This window comes from Heterodontus francisci, chromosome 11, assembly GCF_036365525.1.
Source record: "Heterodontus francisci isolate sHetFra1 chromosome 11, sHetFra1.hap1, whole genome shotgun sequence".
Classification (NCBI taxonomy): Eukaryota; Metazoa; Chordata; class Chondrichthyes; order Heterodontiformes; family Heterodontidae; genus Heterodontus; species Heterodontus francisci.
This window is the reverse complement of record NC_090381.1, coordinates 96,758,536-96,777,076: the sequence shown is the minus strand read 5'-3', so window position 1 is coordinate 96,777,076 and position 18,541 is coordinate 96,758,536. Positions and strand designations below refer to the sequence as shown.

At 44.9% G+C, this 18,541-nt stretch overlaps 1 protein-coding gene across 3 annotated transcripts in view; it reads left to right on the top strand.

Annotated features, from left to right (window-relative positions):
* LOC137375409 (sodium/hydrogen exchanger 9-like) overlaps nucleotides 1–18,541 on the top strand; it is a 490,009-nt gene that overhangs the window by 157,073 nt on the left and 314,395 nt on the right. For all 3 annotated transcript variants that reach the window (XM_068042592.1, XM_068042593.1, XM_068042594.1), the window contains exon 5: nucleotides 15,266–15,381. In XM_068042592.1, coding sequence (XP_067898693.1) covers nucleotides 15,266–15,381 — 116 coding nt within the window. The remainder of the gene's footprint in view (nucleotides 1–15,265; nucleotides 15,382–18,541) is intronic.

Here is an 18,541-nt window from a genome sequence, read left to right as displayed (position 1 = left end):
AACAACAGCAAGGTCAAATTAGGGGTTTAAAAACAGAGCATTTGACTCTCTGCAGTAACAGTGACTTTCCACAGAAAACTCGAGATAAGTGACTGCTTATTTAAAATATTTATCAATAATGCAGCTGCATGATACATAAAGAATAATATCTCAAGTCAGTGATACAGTCACTGAAATGTTTTCCATGTTCCACAGTCATTCTGCATGCTGATGGATTGAATTAGGAGGCCCTAAGATAACTATTGGTGTTGCTATGTTGTTGCTGGGTGTAAGAACCTTCTGAGGTATTCTATTATTTAGTGGTTTGATAAGCTAGTCTAATAGCATGCAGTTTTGAGTTTGCATTTCAGGCAACAGTTCATGTATCTGCCATTCTCCTTGTCACTGTTGGTCTGAGCTACCACAAGCTAAAAGTTTGAATTTGGATATATAAATTTTAGGACAATTTATATTTGGAAGGTAAACAAATGACTTCTAAAATGTCATGCTGCACCTTTGGTGCACTCTCCACCGTGGAAGATTATTTAACAGAAGGTCAGTTAATTTGTGTACTGCTTCTCCTCAGTAATGCTCAATCTGCTCCTGTGCTGGTGTTTTAGTGTCTTTATATCTCTAGTTGACAAGTCATTTTTATATGGAGGGACCCTGCAAGTATTGATACATTCCCAGGAACTTCTCAAATACTGATCCACTCCTAGGTTCTTCCTGCCCTAGCTTCCAGAACATGGTGTTATTCACCCACAGCAATCCAGTGGTGATGTTGCAGAAAACATTTTCTGTACAGTGCTGGTAAGTAAGCCAGTAGAGAAATCTGATGTCTTTGAAGACCACTTCGATTGTCTCATGAACCACCTAACTTCCAGGGCCCACAAATTGAAATCCTAAGTGTAAAACTGACTGCATTGTCTGATGAATATCTCTGAGCATTAGCTCGTTGGGTATGCTAGGTATTATTTTATATGGCACCAGTGACACACGATCGTGACGTATCAGCATTCGCCTTGTGAATGCTGGAGAGGAGAGTGACAGATGTGCGAAGAGCAAGTGCTTGACCACGATGTTCTATGAGTCCAAGTGATTGTGAACTGCTAGAGAGGCTTCAGTGGAATCCTTGATTTGAAGGCAAGTGACAGCTACTGAAGTCCAAGGGCTATTCTGGACTAAAAACCGAAAATGGTGGAAATACTCAGGAGGTCTGGCAGCATCTGTGGAGAGAGAAACAGAGTTAAGGTTTCAGGTCTGTGACCTTTCATCAGAACTGGGGAAAGTTAGAGATGTAATAGGTTTTGAGCAAGTTAAAGGGGGATGGGGGAAGAAGAACAAAAGGGAAGGTCTGTGGTAGGGTGGAGGGCAGGAGAGATTAAATGACAAAAGGTTTCATGGTGCAAGGCCAAAGAGAGTGGTAATGGAGCAAGTAAAGAAACAAAAAAAGCAGGTGTGAACGGCAGCATAGCTGCTGTCCGAACACAAAGTAAAAAAAAAGGGAGAAACAAGAGAAAAAACCAAACCAGCAAAGAAACATGAAACAAAATGGGGGCAGAGGTTATGATCTGAAATTATTGATGTTTAGTCCAGAAGGCTGTAAAGTGCCCAGTCAAAAGATGAAGTTCTGTTCCCCAAGCTTGCTTTGAACTTCTTTGGAACACTGCAGCAGGCCAAGGACAGAAAGGTCAGAGTGGGAGTAAGGAGGAGAATTAAAATGGCAGGTGACTGGAAGCTCAAGGTCATGTTTGCAGACTGAATGGAGGTGTTCCTCAAAGTAGTCACCCAGTCTGCATTTGGTCTCCTGAAGGTAGAGGAGACCACATTGTGAGGAGTGAATGCAGTATACTAAATTGAAAGAAGTACAAGTAAATCGCGGTTTCATCTGGAAGGAGTGTTTGGGGCCTTCGATGGTGAGAAGGGAGGAGATAAAAGGGCACGGGTTACATCTCCTATGTTTGCATAGAATGGTGCCATAGGAAAGAGAGGGATTGTTGGCAGAGAATGAGGAATGGACTAGGGTGTCGTGGAAGGAATGGTCCCTTTGGAATGCTGAACGGGGAGGAGAGGGGAAGATGTGTTTGATGGCATCAAGCTGGAGGTGGAAATGGCGGAGGATGATTCGTTGAATTTGGAGGCTGGTGGGATGGAAAGTGAGGACAAGGGGAACCCTGTCAGGGTTCTGGGAGGAAGGGGACAGGGTGAAAGCAGAAGTGCGGGAAATAGAACAGACATGGTCGAGGGCCCTGTCTACCACAGTGGGGGGGTGGGGGAATCGTTGGTTGAGGGAAAAGCAAGATTTATCGGAAGTGCCTTTGACACGGTTGACCACACCATCCTCCTCCAATGCCCCTCCACTATCGTCCAGCTGTAACCAGAGAATGTCTTGCAATGGCTTCTCTTCCTGCTCCTGCACTGTTACCTCTGGTGACCCTCAAGGATTTATCCCTGGCCCCCTCCTGTTTCTCTTCTACATGCTGTGTCTTGGTGATATCATCCGAAAGCATGGAGTTTATTATCAGCATAAATGTGAAAACTCTCAGCTCTACCTCACCACTACTTCTCTTGACTCCTGCACTGTTGCTAAGCTATCAGACGGCTTATTCAACATCCAGAACTGGATGAGCAGAAATTTCCGCCAATTAAATATAGGGAAGACAGAAGTCATTGTTTTCAGTTCCTGCTCCAAACTCTGTTCCCTAGCAGCTGACATCATTCCTCTCCCTAGCAACAGTCGGAGAGCAAACTTGGTGTCACATTTGACCCCGAGATGAGCTTCGCACCTCATATTCAAGCCATCACTAAGACCACCTATTTCCATCTCCGTAACATCGCCTGACTTTGTCCCTGTCTCAGCTCATCTGCTGAAACCTTCATTCATGCCCTTGTTACCTATAAACTTGACTATTCCAATGTACTCCTAGCTGGTCTCCCAAATTCTACTCCCTGTAAATTTGAGGTCATCCAAAACTCTGTTGACCGTATCTTAACTTGCACCAGGTCCCTTTCCCCGATCACCCCTATGCTTGCTGGTCAAGTAATGTCTTGATTTTAAAATTCTCATCCATGTTTTCAAATCCCTCCATGGCCTTGCCACTCCCTATCTCTAATCTTCTCCAGCCCCACAAGCCTCTGCATTTCACTGCTCCTCTAATTCTGGCTTCTTGTGCATCCCTGGTTTCAATTGCTCCGCCATTTGTGGCTGTGCCTTCAGTTGCCTAGGCCTCAAGCCCTAGAATTCCCTCCCTACGCCTCTCCGCCTCGTTTTCCTCCTTTAAAACACTCCTTAAAACTTCCCTCTTTGACCAAGCTTTTGGTCATCAGACCTAATATCTCCTTTTGTGGCCCGGTGCCATATTTTGTTTTACAATGCTCCTGGAAAGCCTTGGGATGCCTCATTATGTTAAAGGCGCTATATAAATATAAGTTGTTGTGGTTGTGCTGGTGTGGAAGGTTACATCATCCAAACAGATGTGATGGAGACTGAGAAACTGGGAGAATGGAATATAGTCCTTAACTGCTATACTAGACATCTTTTGAGCCCAAATCTGAAAGTGATGAATAACAAAGATATGACGCAGGGTCACGATAGAAACAACAGGATAAGGTTGCAAGAGGGAGGGGAAAAGAAAAAGAGATTGGCTAGTTAGTTTCCAGATCTGTTCCAGTAATTGAAAATATCCTATAACTGCAAGGCTCCTGAAAGCAATGGGATAGGGGGACGCAGTGGCGTAGTGGTACTGTCACTGTACAAGTAGTCCAGGCTAATGCTCTAGGGATAAAAGCAAAATACTGCAGGTGCTGGAAATCTGAAATAAAAACAAAAAGTGCTGGAAATACTCTGATGAAAGGTCACTGACCTGAAACATTAACTCTGCTTCTCTCTCCACAGATGCTGCTAGACCTGCTGAGTATTTCCAGCATTTTCTGTTTTTATTTAGTGCTCTCGGGACATGGGTTTGAATTCCACCACAGCAGATGGTGAAATTTGAATTCAGTCAATAAATCTAGAATTAAAAAAAGCTAGTCTAATGATGACCATGAAACCATCGTTAATTGTTGTAAAAACCCATCTGGTTCACTAATGTCCTTTAGGGAAGGAAATCTGCTGGTCTAGCCTGCATGTGACTCCAGACCCACAGCAATGTGGTTGTTTGCCTTCTGAAATGGCCTTACAAGCCCCTCAGTTAGTTCCACGGCAATTAGGGATGGGCAATAATTACTGGCCTTGCCAGTGATGCCCACATCCCACAAAAAGAATTGAAAAAAAGGCACACATTTAATTATGGCTGCATAGTTATGGGGTTTGAAATGTTGGGAATGCTGCAGGAAAGTAGATAAACAAAAAATGCCACCTACCCTACCATTTTGTAACCCTGAAACCTCCAGCTATCCCTTAAAAAAGTTGGTCCAGAATACAAAATAAGATTCTGGAATGCTGAATGGTGCCTTCTTTGAAACAGGCATTCAGCTTGTCTGCAACTGAAATGAGGTCCATAATAGTGTGGTTGAGGAGTGAGAATGCAATAATCTTCCCTGAGGATTTACTAACTCTAAAACGCATTGCAGCTCATTCCCCAAATGAGGCAGACTAGAATTGAATGCCTAGCGCTGAATGTAAACGCTGTGCAGAATAAAAATCATTGTCGGAGACGTCACTGAAATCTGAGCTCCTACCCCATGGTGAGGTATGCATTGCGATCAATGGCTCCCACTAGCTGTCTGATTGTTCCAAGCGTACTATTTGCAGTGTATAAACGAAGCAGCACATTGAAGATCCGAAGTGACACAGTTAAGATCCCAATATGTAATGTAAAAGATTTCCAGATGATTTTCTAATTATTGGATAGCCCTGTGGGGTACCTCATTAATCTGTGACAAAGTTAATTTTCTGTTAATCACTGAATTTACCATCAGGCTGTGTTGTTTTGCCAGAAGGTGTAATTGTATCGGTGCTTGCAGATTTTTTTTTTTGACTGACTAGTTGATCTTCTGTGCTGTTACACATGGAAAGTCAAGATTCATGTCAAACAGGATTAGAAGGTGGGGTATAACTTGACAGGGGAGTTTGGAGGGGAGGGGGTTGTGGGAAGGGAGGCCGGAGATAGGGTAGGAGGAGGCTGGAGTAAGAAGAAACAAAGACTTACTTCCATACAGCACCTTTCACATCTCAGGATATCCCAAATGCTTTATAGGCAATTAAGTACTTTTGAAGCCTACTCACTGTTATAGTGTAGGAATCACTGCAGCCAATTTGCACAGCAAAGCCCCACAAACAGCAAAATAATGACCAGATAATCTGTTTTTGATGAATGATGTTGGTTGCGTGATTAATATTGGCCAGCACACAAGGGAGAACTTCCCTGTTCTTCAAAATAGTGCCATGGGATATCTATGCCAACTTGTGGGGTTTAACATCTCATCTGAACACGGCACCTCTGACAGTGCAGCACTCCCTTTGTATTGCGCTGCTGAAAGTCTCTGGAATGGGAATTGAACTGACTTCCTGACTCAGAGGCAAGAGTGCTACAGCTGAGAAAGAGATGATGGAAGTGGGGCGTGGGTTAAGAGTGAGAGAGAGGAGGTTGAAAAGGATAGGGGAGGGGGCAAAGATACTGTTAGGGGATGGGGGGAAGGGATGCAAAGTAGGTCAGCTGGTGGGCGCTGAGAAGCAGGTCAATGCAGGGAGGAACAAGCCAAAGTGTTGGTTATTGGGTTTTTGGTGGCCAAAATGCTAATCAATGTTGGTGGGGGGCAAAATTATTCTCAGATGTTGGGGTCAGGAGGGAGGGATGACATAACAATGGCCAAAACAGGTGCATGAAGGGTTGCTCAGCATTGGAGAGGAGTTTTGCTGAAATATTTTCCATTGGGGAGGGGGTGGAGAATTCAAGGATAGAAAAACCTATGACATGAGCAGGAGAGGGAAGATGAGATAATTGGAAATGGGATTAGAGAAGCTGGTCAGTATGGAGGGCATGTGGAGTGATGACAGGGTTATTATGGGAAGAAATTTGAGAGCCAAAATACTGCTTTATTGGGGGTAGGGAGCTGAAGTAGATGGAGGTAGGTGGCCCCATCAAGGGAGTGTAAGGCTCTTCACTGGGGAGGGTAGAAAGATGTTGATTTGCTGTGTCTTGCATGGAAGCAGCTGTGATGAAATAAGCAATGAAATGGAAGACTTATGAATTTAAAAAGTCAACTGCTGAACAAAATCACAAGAACGTGGACACTTATACACAGTCAAAATGGAGTAGCAGCCATGTCATCCCTCCTGTACTGTAAATCCACAAACTCATCTTCAAGGACGAGGCTGTTTAACCTCATCTGAAATAGCTCTGGGGAGAACCCCTTTGAAATTGAAAGGAGCTATTGCATATTAATGACTCTGATGGACATGAATGGATTAATAGAGGATGCTGGCTCATAGCCAAACCAAGATGAATAAGATGTGAAGCAGCAGTATTGTAAGACTGATTCTCACTCAAACATCAAACACTGGCCTTGGTTATCATATCTTGGCCCATTATGTGGGCACAACAGGGAAGAGGGCCATGTGTCTCCTAACAGAAACTAATGTGAGAGATTTTTACCTTAAAAGGTAGCTCTCTGGAGAGAGAGAGAGGAGAAATCAAGCCAACTTCACAGAAAGCCTGTGAGGAGGATCCAGCAGGCAACAGAAGAACCCTGCTGACTAAGAGCAGCCAGCACAGCAGAGACAAAGTGACTATGAGACTAACCATCTGTGAAAGTAACAAACTACACACCACCAGCTTTGGGCTGTATTACAACCACTGTAGCTCTACAATACCTCTGCAAATTCAAGACTGTAAATAATCAGGCCTGCAACTTCTTTTTAAAAAGACTTTTCTTCCCAAGAAGTCTCAATAATCTTCTGGAAACCACCAGCACTTACTTCACTTGGGACTTTAAACTACTTCTTATCTTTTTCTCTCTATCTATCTATTATATATGTATGTGTGGGTGAATGCGTGCGTGAGTGGAGTTGTGATCGTTTTGGGATTTGTTTAAAAAAAATAGGTTTTCTCGTAGGTAAAGTAAAACTGTCATTGTCTGTTTATTTGATCCTAAAGACACTTGGGCTAAAGCATCATTTTAACAAGACAAGATTGCGGTCAGTTGGGAGGTGAACAGTGGGAACCACTCACATCCCTTTCCACCTGTCTGTAACAGCTGGAATAATGAGGGTGAAGAAAGCAGGTGGGGTTAAGGCAGGGGTACTGTTAGCTGGAGCTGCTAAATGTAAGTGGAAATGGCTGATGTGTTGCTTAGTTGGGGCAGGAGGAGAAAATGAAGCTCAGTGCAGGTGGAGTTGTAATGGTCTTAGAGAATTGGTGGGGGGAGGGGGTCAAGGTTGAAGTTAAATAGGAGAGTTTGGGGTGGGGGGAAGGGTTTAGGGAGAATGCTGTGGCAGGGAAGCAGTGGGACTTGGGTGGGAGTGTGTTGCCAGGTGAATCGGAAACATGGCTAGAGGAAAGGTTTTCAGCTGCAGTGTTTAGGAAGGAGACCTGCGGCTGTGGGCCAAGAAGCGAGTTGAGTGGAAGATGTCCAGTGTCATGAGGGCAAGTGCGTGGAGAAAGGGCAGTTTTAAAGGGAATGTCTTCAATGTTGAACATTCTATTGAGATGAAATGATGTAGGATTTTTAATGTATTCTGAAATGCAATTTTGTGACCCACTAAACAATTTTAATATGTAATAGATAAAGAAATGGTCTATTTGTGCCCAGAGGGAATGAGAGTGATGGCAGAACCTAGCTCATAGTGACCAACTAACGTAGCACAAATTGAGGATCACATCTGGGATCTTTCTTGCCTGTATAATTCAACTACCATTGGATAAATCCTCTGGTGCCTGCAAAGTACTTTTAAAAAATTTGCTTTGCTAGATATACAAATCAGACAGTGCTAATCATATCACATTTTACAGAAACAACGAGCTAAAGAACACAATCTGTAACACATTGCATTGCTGAGCTCCATGTACATGGTGATCAATAGATTTCCAAGTAAACTATTAGTGAACAATGATACTGTGATCGGGTCAGCACTAACATCTGGAAGAAAGCAGAATAGGGAGATTTCCCAATTCAAATATTAATCACTCCAAAGAGGCCTCCAACACCTTGTCATAGAAGCAGAAGTCACTTTCTACACAAGAAGCTGATCCTTTTTGTTACGACCAGGTGAGAAAGGTGTCTAGGGGTCTATCACTGTTTTCACCTGGTCTGTTGTAACAGGGTTTCATTTTAAACACACGTGTTTGAGCTCCCCCGTTGTGAATCCTTGTTCACAGCTTTCCAATTATAAGGCAAAGAAATGAGCATAAACAGGCTTTCTTAGATTTAAAGAAGAAAAGTGAAATTTATTAAAACCTTAAACTTAAACTCAAATACAGTTACCGCCTACGGATATATGACGCACCCAAGCTAGCATGCACACACGATACACATATGCAAATAGGGACAGAAAAGAGCCTAAGAAAAATAAAATGGAGAGGTTTGAGGCAATATCAGAAGAGTTTCTTGTTTACTGTGCTTTGAGCTCATTGTAGTCCTTTTGTAAATAGTCTTGCTTTTTGTTGGGGCCCAGTATTCTTCTTAAAACTTGTTCACTTGTAGGAGACTTTTCTCTTTTGGGGTTCATGTGGCTTCAATGGTTTCCGAAGCTGGTGAGAGCGAGATGGGAGCAGACAGGAGAGAGATGTTCTCAGTCCAGGAGAAAACAGCTTTCTGAGTTCAAAATTCTGCTGCCAGTTCAAATTCAAAAAACCAATAGCCAACCAGTCATGTGACTAAACTGGTCTGACCACTTCTTCTGTGTATTGGGGAAGCAAGGACTGGGTCTCTTGTTCTAACACTGTCTGCCAGCATGCAAATGTCTTTCCAGTCAGGGGCCTGGCAATTCCTTATGATAGGCCCTCTTTTTTCCCAGCCACAATTTTATGTTTTAATGTTCATGTGGCGAAATAATGTGTGCCTCAGTCTTGGCAGGTGGGGGGCTTGCCTGACATTTTATTTGGTGCATTTTACATGAGCTGCAAGCAGGAGCAGACTGGCCGTCTGGAAAATTGGGACCTTTCCCATGTGCCCCCTTGACCCGCTGTACTGTCAACACCGCTTGCCCCGCCCCCCTCCCCACTCCTTTTCCGACGGTGCAGGATTCTTTCAGGTGGCCCAGTCTGGCTTTGGCTGCAAACTTGCAAGCTTTTTTTTATTTCCAAAATATACTTTATTCATAAAAAACTGTTAAAAAATACATTACAAAACAGTTCCAAAAAGCACAAAGTCGAAGAATACAAAGAGTGCAAAAGAGATCAGTTTCCTTCAATACAGGAGTGAGTGGCCTCACAACCCTTCCATTTCATTTTACCTGCTATGTACATTTTACAGCAAAACAAATATTTTCTAGATACAGTTCGAGGGGTTTTCCATGGATCCAGCCCCCCAGTTCAGCTTGGTGGGGGGACCTTACACAGTGGTCTTTCCCCATTGAGCCTTTGCCGCGGCTGCCCCAAGCTTTAGTGCATCCCTCAGCACATAGTCCTGGACCTTGGAATGTGCCAGTCTGCAACACTCGGTCATGGACAACTCTTTGTGCTGGAAGGCCAGCAAGTTCCGAGCAGACCAAAGGACGTCTTTCACCGAATTGATAGTCCTCCAGCAGCAGTTGATGTTTGTCTCGGTGTGCATCCCTGGGAACAGCCCGTAGAGCACAGACTCCTGTGTTACAGAGCTGCTTGGGATGAACCTCGACAAAAACCACTGCATCTCTTTCCACACCTGCTTTGCAAAGACACATTCCAGAAGGAGGTGGGCAACCGTCTCTTCCCCACCACAGCCACCTCGAGGGCATTGTGCGGAGGGTGTGAGACTCTAGGTGTGCTGGAAGGATCTGACAGGGAGGGCTCTTCTCACCACCAGCCAAGCTATATCTTCGTGCTTGTTTGAAAGTTGTGGTGATGAGGCATTCCGCCAAATGACTTTGGCGGTCTGCTCAGGGAACCATCCGACCAGATCCACCATTTCCTTTTCCCGTAGGGCCTTGAGGATATTCCGTGCAGACCATTGCCTGATGGATTGGTGGTCAAAGGTGTTTTTCCGTAGAAACTTTTCCACGAAGGATAGGTGGTATGGCATGGACCAACTGATGGTGCATTCCGCGGCAATGCGACCAGGCCCATCCTTCGCAACACTGGGGACAGATAGAACCTCAGCACGTAGTGACACTTGAAGTTTGCGTACTGGGGATCTACGCAGAGCTTGATGCAGTTGCACACGAAGGTGGTCATCAGGATGAGGGCGGCGTTGGGTACATTTTTCCTGCCCTTATCAAGAGGTTTGAACATCGTGTCCCTCTGGACCCGGTCCATTTTGGATCCCCAGATGAAGCAGAAAATGGCTCGGGTGACCGCCACGGCGCAAGAGTGGGGTATGGGCCAGACCTGCGCCACGTACAGCAATAACGTGAGCGCTTTGCGTCTGATGACCAGGTTCTTACCCACAATGGAGAGAGATCGCTGCTCCCACATGCTCAGCTTATGGTGTATCCTGGCTACTCGCTCCTTCCAGGTTTTGATGCACGCCCTGACCCCTCCGAACCATATCCCCAACTCCTTCGGGTAGTCTGACCTGACAGTGAGGGGAACAAAGGACCGGTCAGCCCAGTTCCCAAAGAACATGGCCTCACTCTTGCCGTGGTTAACTTTGGCTCCCTAGGCCAGTTCGAACTGGTCGCTGATGCTCATCAGTCTCCGAACGGACAGCGGATCCGAGCAGAAGACAGCGACGTCACCCATGTATAGGGAGGTTTTAACCTGGGTGCCTCCATTGCCTGGGATTGTCACCCCTCTTATGCTCGCATCCTTCCTAATACATTCAGCAAAGGGTTCAATACAGCAAACAAACAAGGCGGGAGAGAGGACAGCCCTGTCTGACTCCAGATTGGATCAGGAAACTTTCTGTTGAAACTGCGCTACTGATCGTGTAGAGCAGTTTGATCCAATTGCAGATTCCCTCCCCAAACCCCATTTTGGAGAGCACGTTCATCATGTAGGTGTGTGATATCCTGTCAAAAGCCTTCTCCGGGCCCAGGCTGATGAGGCAGGTGTCAACCCTCCTGTCCCGTGCATAGGCGATTGTACCCCTGAGTAGCGCGAGACTATCAGAGATCTTCCTGCCGGGTACAGTGCAAACTTGCAAGCCTTTCTTCAGAGGTTACTTGGCAGTTCTTCCAGTGTCCATTATTTGTCCCTGATTAGGGGAAGCCATTGATACTGACACTCCTTCTTGATAAACTGCAGTAGGTTATGCGAATTTGAGTCAGGTCCCTCTTTGAGGAGATGTTTGCTGCGTACAGCATCTTGTCATTCAGAAATGTAGCTCTGAATTTGACATGTCTTAATGAGAGAAATTATGGGCTCAATCTCGACTCCCAACATAACCTGTTCTTGTAGGCTTGGCTCTGTGAAGCACGCTTTCAGTCTGATAGGTCTCCAGCCTGTCAATCGAACTGCTGTGGCTAGGATACCACTTAGAGGAACACTACAGTTAAATTCTGAAGGACATTCAGGAAACCTGTTCTTCCAGCTTTTCTGACCTTAACAGCACCCCTGCACAGAACCCAGCTCCAGGCTAAAATTCAGGCATCTGTATCTGATGGGCTGATAAATGACTTGGTTGGCCCCTACGTAGGTACTAAAGCTGCTTTTTGGAATTGAAAAATTGATTGGTAGCTGGGCGTTGAGCTCACACACATACACAAAGCAGCTCACAAAGCTTAGTCAAAGAGGTAAGTTTTAAGGCGCATCTTCAAGGAGGAAAGTAGAGAGGTGGAGAGGTTTAGGTAGGGAATTCCAAAGCTTTGGGCCTAGGCAGCTGAAGGCACAGCCACCAGTGGTGGAGCGATTAGAATCGGAGATTCTCAAGAGGCCAGAATTAAAGAAGCGCAGGTATCTCATGCAGTTGTAGGGCTAGAAGAGATTACAGAGATAGGGAGGGATGAAGCCAGGGAGGGATTTGTAAATAAGGATGAGAATTTGAAAAATGCAGCGTTGCTTGACCAGGAACCAAGTAGATCAGCGAGCACAGGGGTGATGGGTGAACAGGACTTGATGTGAGTGAAGACATTGATAACACCATTGAGAATCTATCCATCTGTGCCGGCAACTTTGCAACAATCTAAAAGCTGGTTGCTTCCTCGCTTGCATGACAGAAATTCTTGTTCACTGTTCCCGTCTTTGTGAATTTTGTATTCATTCAGGTGAGGAATGTTAGTACTAGGAAATGGAACATTTTGTATTTCCATGAGACACTTTGAGATCTGGTGCTGATCAATTGGATTTACAGCAAAGCTCGTTCTACTCTGTACCACCAACATTTCGCAGACCCTATCTCAGGAGCACCCGTTACCCCAGCTATGCAATTGTTGCAGCACTAGCATCTTTAAATTACTAATTAAGAGCAGTTTTGTGCTGCAGTCCATAGCCACTGGACTTTGAGACTGGCTGAATTCAGGACTTTTAGAGATGAGACTTTTGTTTCACAAGACTGGATAGGGTTTGAGCTCAGTGTCGGAGGTGAATGGCCAGTGTCTAACCACTGTGCTGTTTCCCATTCATACTCTGAACAATCAGTTAGTGTCATTAGTCCAAGTCTGTTATGTATCCCTTATTAGTCATGCCAAAAGAGAAATCCTAGTTCATTTTGATATTATTCTTGTTAGTCAAAAATGTTGCTTTATCTCTAATTGTGCAACACTGCACACAATGAGTACTTCTGAAGTTAAAGTTTCTAATGAGATTTTAATAAATTTGTTTGTGTATAGTAAACCAAAGGCAGAATTCAAGCTTGATACTTTCATGCTAGGCAGGCAGCAATTATTAATTTCAAAGATTGCTATTCAGTCATGCAAAGCTTCTTGATTGAAGCAGTTAATGGAGTTGTTTTCAGTGCATTTGTACTTTATAGCTCTGTTCACCAGTTAAAGATTTTCTAAATGGTTTGTATTTAATCCAGTGCAAGTTTCTATTTATTTAACTGTTCATGGTAACAGTATTTAATCTGCTCAAGTGAGTATTTTAGTGGCAATTTAGAGAGACTCTGTGATGGAATGGGTTAGCACTGTTTCAAATCTAAGACACAATGAGGCCAACTGATGGGATGACAATCTACAGTCATTGGCAGCTGTACATGTCCCAAGGGAAATGAGGTTGGATTGTTTTGACTCAATACTCATAGGCCCAGTTGTCTCTCAGACTTGCCCACAATTTGCTACAAATCTATCACGTTAGTGAGAGAGGCCACAAGGATATGGGGTGATGGGAGAGAAAAGTAAGTTTCCTTTGAAGTTGGCAATAAAATAATCTGTTGCAGGAACAGTAGAGGGAGCTTTAACCTTCATTTGACCTCAGCTATACCTGACATAGGAATACTAAGAGAACTTACATTTACTGAGCACCTTATTATCACAGGACACCCAAACCTTTTTTTAAAAATTCTTAAGGGATTACTTTTCACATGTAGTCCCTGTTACATAAACAAATGCAGCAGCCAATTTTCACACAGCCAGGCACCACAAACAATAAATGAATGAATGACCAGATGATTTGGTTTTGGTGCTCTTGGTTGAGGGAGGCTTGTTGACAGGAGGCCGTGTGGCCGCTCTGCTCTTCATACAATCACGCTATGGGATCTTTTTCATTTAATTCTGCAGGCTGATGGGAACTGGGTTTAATATCTCATCCAAAGGATTGATGGCGTTACTGGTATCCCTTATTGATATCACTGCGTGGAAGAAATGCTGCATTCCCTAACATACAAATGTATGTACACAAACATATACCTCTTACCTGGATGATCTCACAAACTCGCCCAAATAAGTCATTTTTAGTGAGACGGAGTTGGTATATAATGAAGGCGAAGGCCAGATAGACCAGAGATTGGCATCTAAGTGTAAATTGCACTTTGAAAACTTTACAATGATACCTGAGCAATAGATGCAATAAAAGTGACTGAACTGAGTGACACTAAGTCAGTGATCATGAGGGTCAACATCAGCAGTTTATGGAGGAGATTTGGCAGCACCATGAGGAATTAAAAGCCACGCAGTTAAGGGAGTGTTGAAGGTTGTTCTAGCGAATAACGGGAATCTGTTAGTCTCTCTGTGATTTAAAACACTGTCATTCTATGCATTTATTTAAACCTCTACAGGGTTTTTTCCATTTTGCACCTGCATTTTCTCCCCTCCACTTCTGAAATCAATCATTCCTCTTGGGATGTGGCTCCTGCTGCAGCATGCACGTCATTTTCATGTCCAAGTGTCAGAAGTGTCAATTGGGGTGGAGGGCATCATCGCCATGCTTAATCTTACCCTTGTTCACACGCACACGTGTATGTACACCACTGGGTAGCAGTTACAAATGGGAAATCTGGTTCATTTTCTTCTCCCTGGTCCTGAGTGCTGAGCTGGTTGTAGCATCTCCATTGTCGCCCTGGTTGAGATCACCTAACTCAGAACAGACCAGGGATTGAAGGTGGGCCTTTCTGCTTTGTATTGCTCAGTACCATACAATGTGTTTGCACAAATAGCAAAAGTCCTTGTATTTAGAAAAGTAATAAAGTAAACAAAGCATTTCAGAGTGCGACAGTCCGACATTAAATGTTCCCACTGGGGGAATACGTAACTCTTCATTTTTAAAGTGTATAATTTATAAGACTCCATTTGTTTACTGTGTCGGCTGTGGCTCACTTCCTAGCACTGCCGCCTCTGAGTCAGACAGTTGTGGGTTGAAGTCCCACTCCAGTGACTTGAGCTCAGAAATTTAGGTTGACGTTCCAGTCCAGTACTGAGGGTCTGCTTCACTGTCAAGAGTTTCCATAGGACAAGACGTTAAACTGAGGCCCTGTCTGCCCTCTCAGATGGCCATCTAAGATCCCATGGCACTATTTCAAAGAAGAGCAGATGAGTCTTGGCCAATATTTATCCCTCAATCAACATCACTTAAAAAGACAGATTATCTGGCCATTGCTGTTTGTAGGACCTTGTTGCGTGTAAATGGGCTGCTATGTTTCCTACATTACAACAGTGACTACACTTCAAAAGCACTTCATTGGTTGTAAAGCTCTTTAGGATGTCCTGAGGTTTTGAAATGCGCTATATAAATGGCGGGGTGGAGGGTAAATTAAGTCTGTAACTGCATGTCTGAAACTACTGGATCCTGTGTGAATGTGAATCATCTCATAACATCTTTATTGTATTTTTCAGCGGCATTATGTATGGCTTTGTCATGGCGATGATCAGTCTTGGCCAGTTAGGCAAGCATGACTTCTACTTCACCGACTGTTTATTCTTTGGAGCTCTGATTTCAGCCACTGACCCAGGCAAGTAATGAAGGAAAAGCTCTGTGACAAAGAAAACCATGTGTGGCAGATAGCCATGGAACATGGGAGGGGGGATTTTCTATTCTTCCCCCACAGTGATTTTGGAAGCGGGGAGAGCATATAATCAGGCGGTATAGTGGCGGGGGGTGGAAGGGAAGGGTTACCCCATCACCTTCTCCGCCACATTCCCGCCTCCACCCAAAGGTCCAGGGTTGGAAGACCCATGGATGGCCTTCCTGCCCCACCACCAATTGGGGCCCTTAAGTGCACAATTAATACCCAATTAAGGGGCTCATTCTGCCTCTGCCAGTATTAGCCGAGCGGCGGTCGGGCCTGTTGGTGCACGGGGAGCACGCCAAGCAAACCCATACGGGTTGCATGCCGGCTCCAGGGAGATCCCTCGTTAAAAGGCACTTAATGCCTGAAAGAGGGACCCAACATTGGAAAGGTGGGCGCACTGAGAGCCACCCCTCTGCCCTTGATACGGACCCTCCTAAACCCCTCTCCCCCGTGACCCCCACCCTGTGAAAGCCCTCCCGCCCTGACTTACTTGTGCCTTGGTTCCAGCGCCTCCGATGACTCCAGTACCGGCAGTGGCCACCACCTTCGCTGAAGCGCTGCTCAGTGAAAGAGCTGCCGGCCTTTCATTGGCTGGCAGCTCTCAGCAGGCGGGACTTCCATTGCCAGGGTCTTTAATCCCAGGGAAGGCCCACTGCTGTGTACTTAAGTGCCTAATTGGCACTTAATTCGGTGGGCCTTCGCCAGAGGAGGCAGCGTGATGCTCTCGCTGGCGCTTTAGACAGGGGTCGAGACCCCGGTCGCCAAGATAAAGTCCTGGCCATACATACCACTGTCACTTGTGATTGTTGGAACTCATCTCTAGTATATAAATATTCCAATTCTTAATTTTCATCACTCTGTTATCGGTGGTTGTGCCTTCAGCTGCCTCAGCCTTAAGCCGAAGAATTCCCTCCCTAATGCTTTCTGCCTTTCCACCTCTCTTTTTTTCTCCTTTAAGTCACTCCTTAAAACCTACCTCTTTGATCAAGATTTTGTCATCTGTTCCAATAATACAGTATCAAATTTTGTTTGATAATGCTCCTGTGAAGCACCTTAGGATGTTTTTACGATGTTAAAGGTGCTATATAAATGCAAGTTGTTGTTGTGCTTGATTCCTTCAATGCATTCTCATGAAACTCAAATAAAAGCAAGAAATGCTGGAAATACTCAGCAGCCTCATGAAACTCAGTCTGTGTATAACTCGCTGATTCTTACTGGTGTTTTTTCTGGATTCCAAGGTGTGGAGATGGGGAGAAGGAGAAGATTGAGAGATGTAAATTAAAAAGAGGAAGTCTTAACCTCAATAACTGGGGTTTAAACCTCAATGTCAGAAAAACATGGCTGCTGCCATCCCAACTCTTTCCAATTTATCTCCAGTCCTCCCAATTCAGCCTTTACTGTAGTTGGCCTGGCTCCTTTTTTTTAATAAAAAGGAACTGTACACCCTAGAACAAACATGTGGTGCGCATTAGTACATGTGCAGCTCTAAGAGCCATACATCTGTAATAGCCGTAAAACAGGTAAGGCCCCGATACAGCTCTCCAGGTGGTAGAAATGGGAATTAATGTTCTTGATGCAGGTAGGAGGTAGGATTGGGAACTCCTGTTAAATCCAATACAGAAATGCAGAACTGGATAGTGGAGAGGAGATTGTGATGGATTAAGGTTTGAGGTCTGATGTTTGTTTTACTGTTGGTGAACATCAGAAACTAAAAATGCTTCACATCTGAGACCTGTTTTAAATTTTGTTTTTACCTGGTTAACATTTCAAGAGGAAATTGGATGGACACTTGAGGGAAATGAACTTGCAGGGCTACAAGGATAGAGCGGGGGAATGGGACTGACTGGATTGCTCTGCAGAGAGCCGGCATGGACTCGATGGAGCGAATGGCCGCCTCCTGCACCATCATGACTCTTAACGTTTGAGACATTTTTGAATAGCCCACTCAAACGAGATCATGCAATGATCATGGTGGGAGTTAACACAGGCAGGTTTTTTTTCCTGTCAAAACCCTCCAACAGATTCCTGGACCCTTCTTATTGAACGCGGAGGCCTTATTGCATGGAGAAGTGCTGGATACAGGTCCAGCGTGGGTGCAAAGTGCTTTGTGCTCGAGGAGCTTCGCTGTGTGCAAGGTTTGTCAAAGCCCCAAGTGGATTGCAAAAGGGTCTGCTCCCCAATAATGTAGCTGGTGCACCTAAAAAGTGCAAGGGACGGCCACTGGATTCATTATCATTTTAAGCAAATTAATAACACTTTGCAATACTTCGGCCACCAAGCTTCTCTGTAGCTTCAAAAGGAGTGATTTTATTGGAGGTGGGTGGGAGGAGTGATGCAGCCATCTTCCTTTTCTCCCCTTCCCTCCCTACCAAAGGTCCAATGGCCATGTTGGCACCAGCAGTTGTTTGTGTTGCTGACACAGTGGATTCCAACCCCATGAACTCTTGCAGCAAGCCACCAACATATCGCCGAGAGTAACATTTAAGTACTGGAATGAGCTTGACTTTGCAATATTGTGTGAGGTCAACTCATTTATGCACTGGCACACATAGCTCTTGAGGAGCAGCGGCCCCACCGGCCGTGTACTGGGCCAGTCTTGTCAGCACTAGAGTTTAGCAGTGGAGAGTAAAGGCCTGCTACCAGACCCGAACCCGACGGGACCCGACAACATGTGTCGGGTTCGGGTTTGGGTTGGGTCACTCTGCTGGGTCCGGCTTTCGGACTCGGCTTGGGTCGGGCCGGGTCTGGGTCGGACTCACACAGTATTAATTGGACTTGAAAGGTTGTTTAAAAAGAAACGGATTCAGAATTGGAAGGTAGGTAACGTGAACATTCCAGTGGTCGGATCGGGCGCGGGAAAAAATGGAGGGACTTGGTCCGGGTCAGGCTCGGGTCCGATGTGGTTTTATTGGGTTCGGGTCGGGTTATTTTTTCCTGACCTGAGCAGGCCTTTAGTGGAGATTTACCAGAATGGTACCTGGGATGAGTGACTGGAGAAACTGGGATTGCTCCCTTTGTAACAGAGAAGGTTAAGAAAAGATTTAATAGAGGAGCTCAAAATTGAGGTATTTGCTGGAGTAAATAAGATGAAACTGTTTCC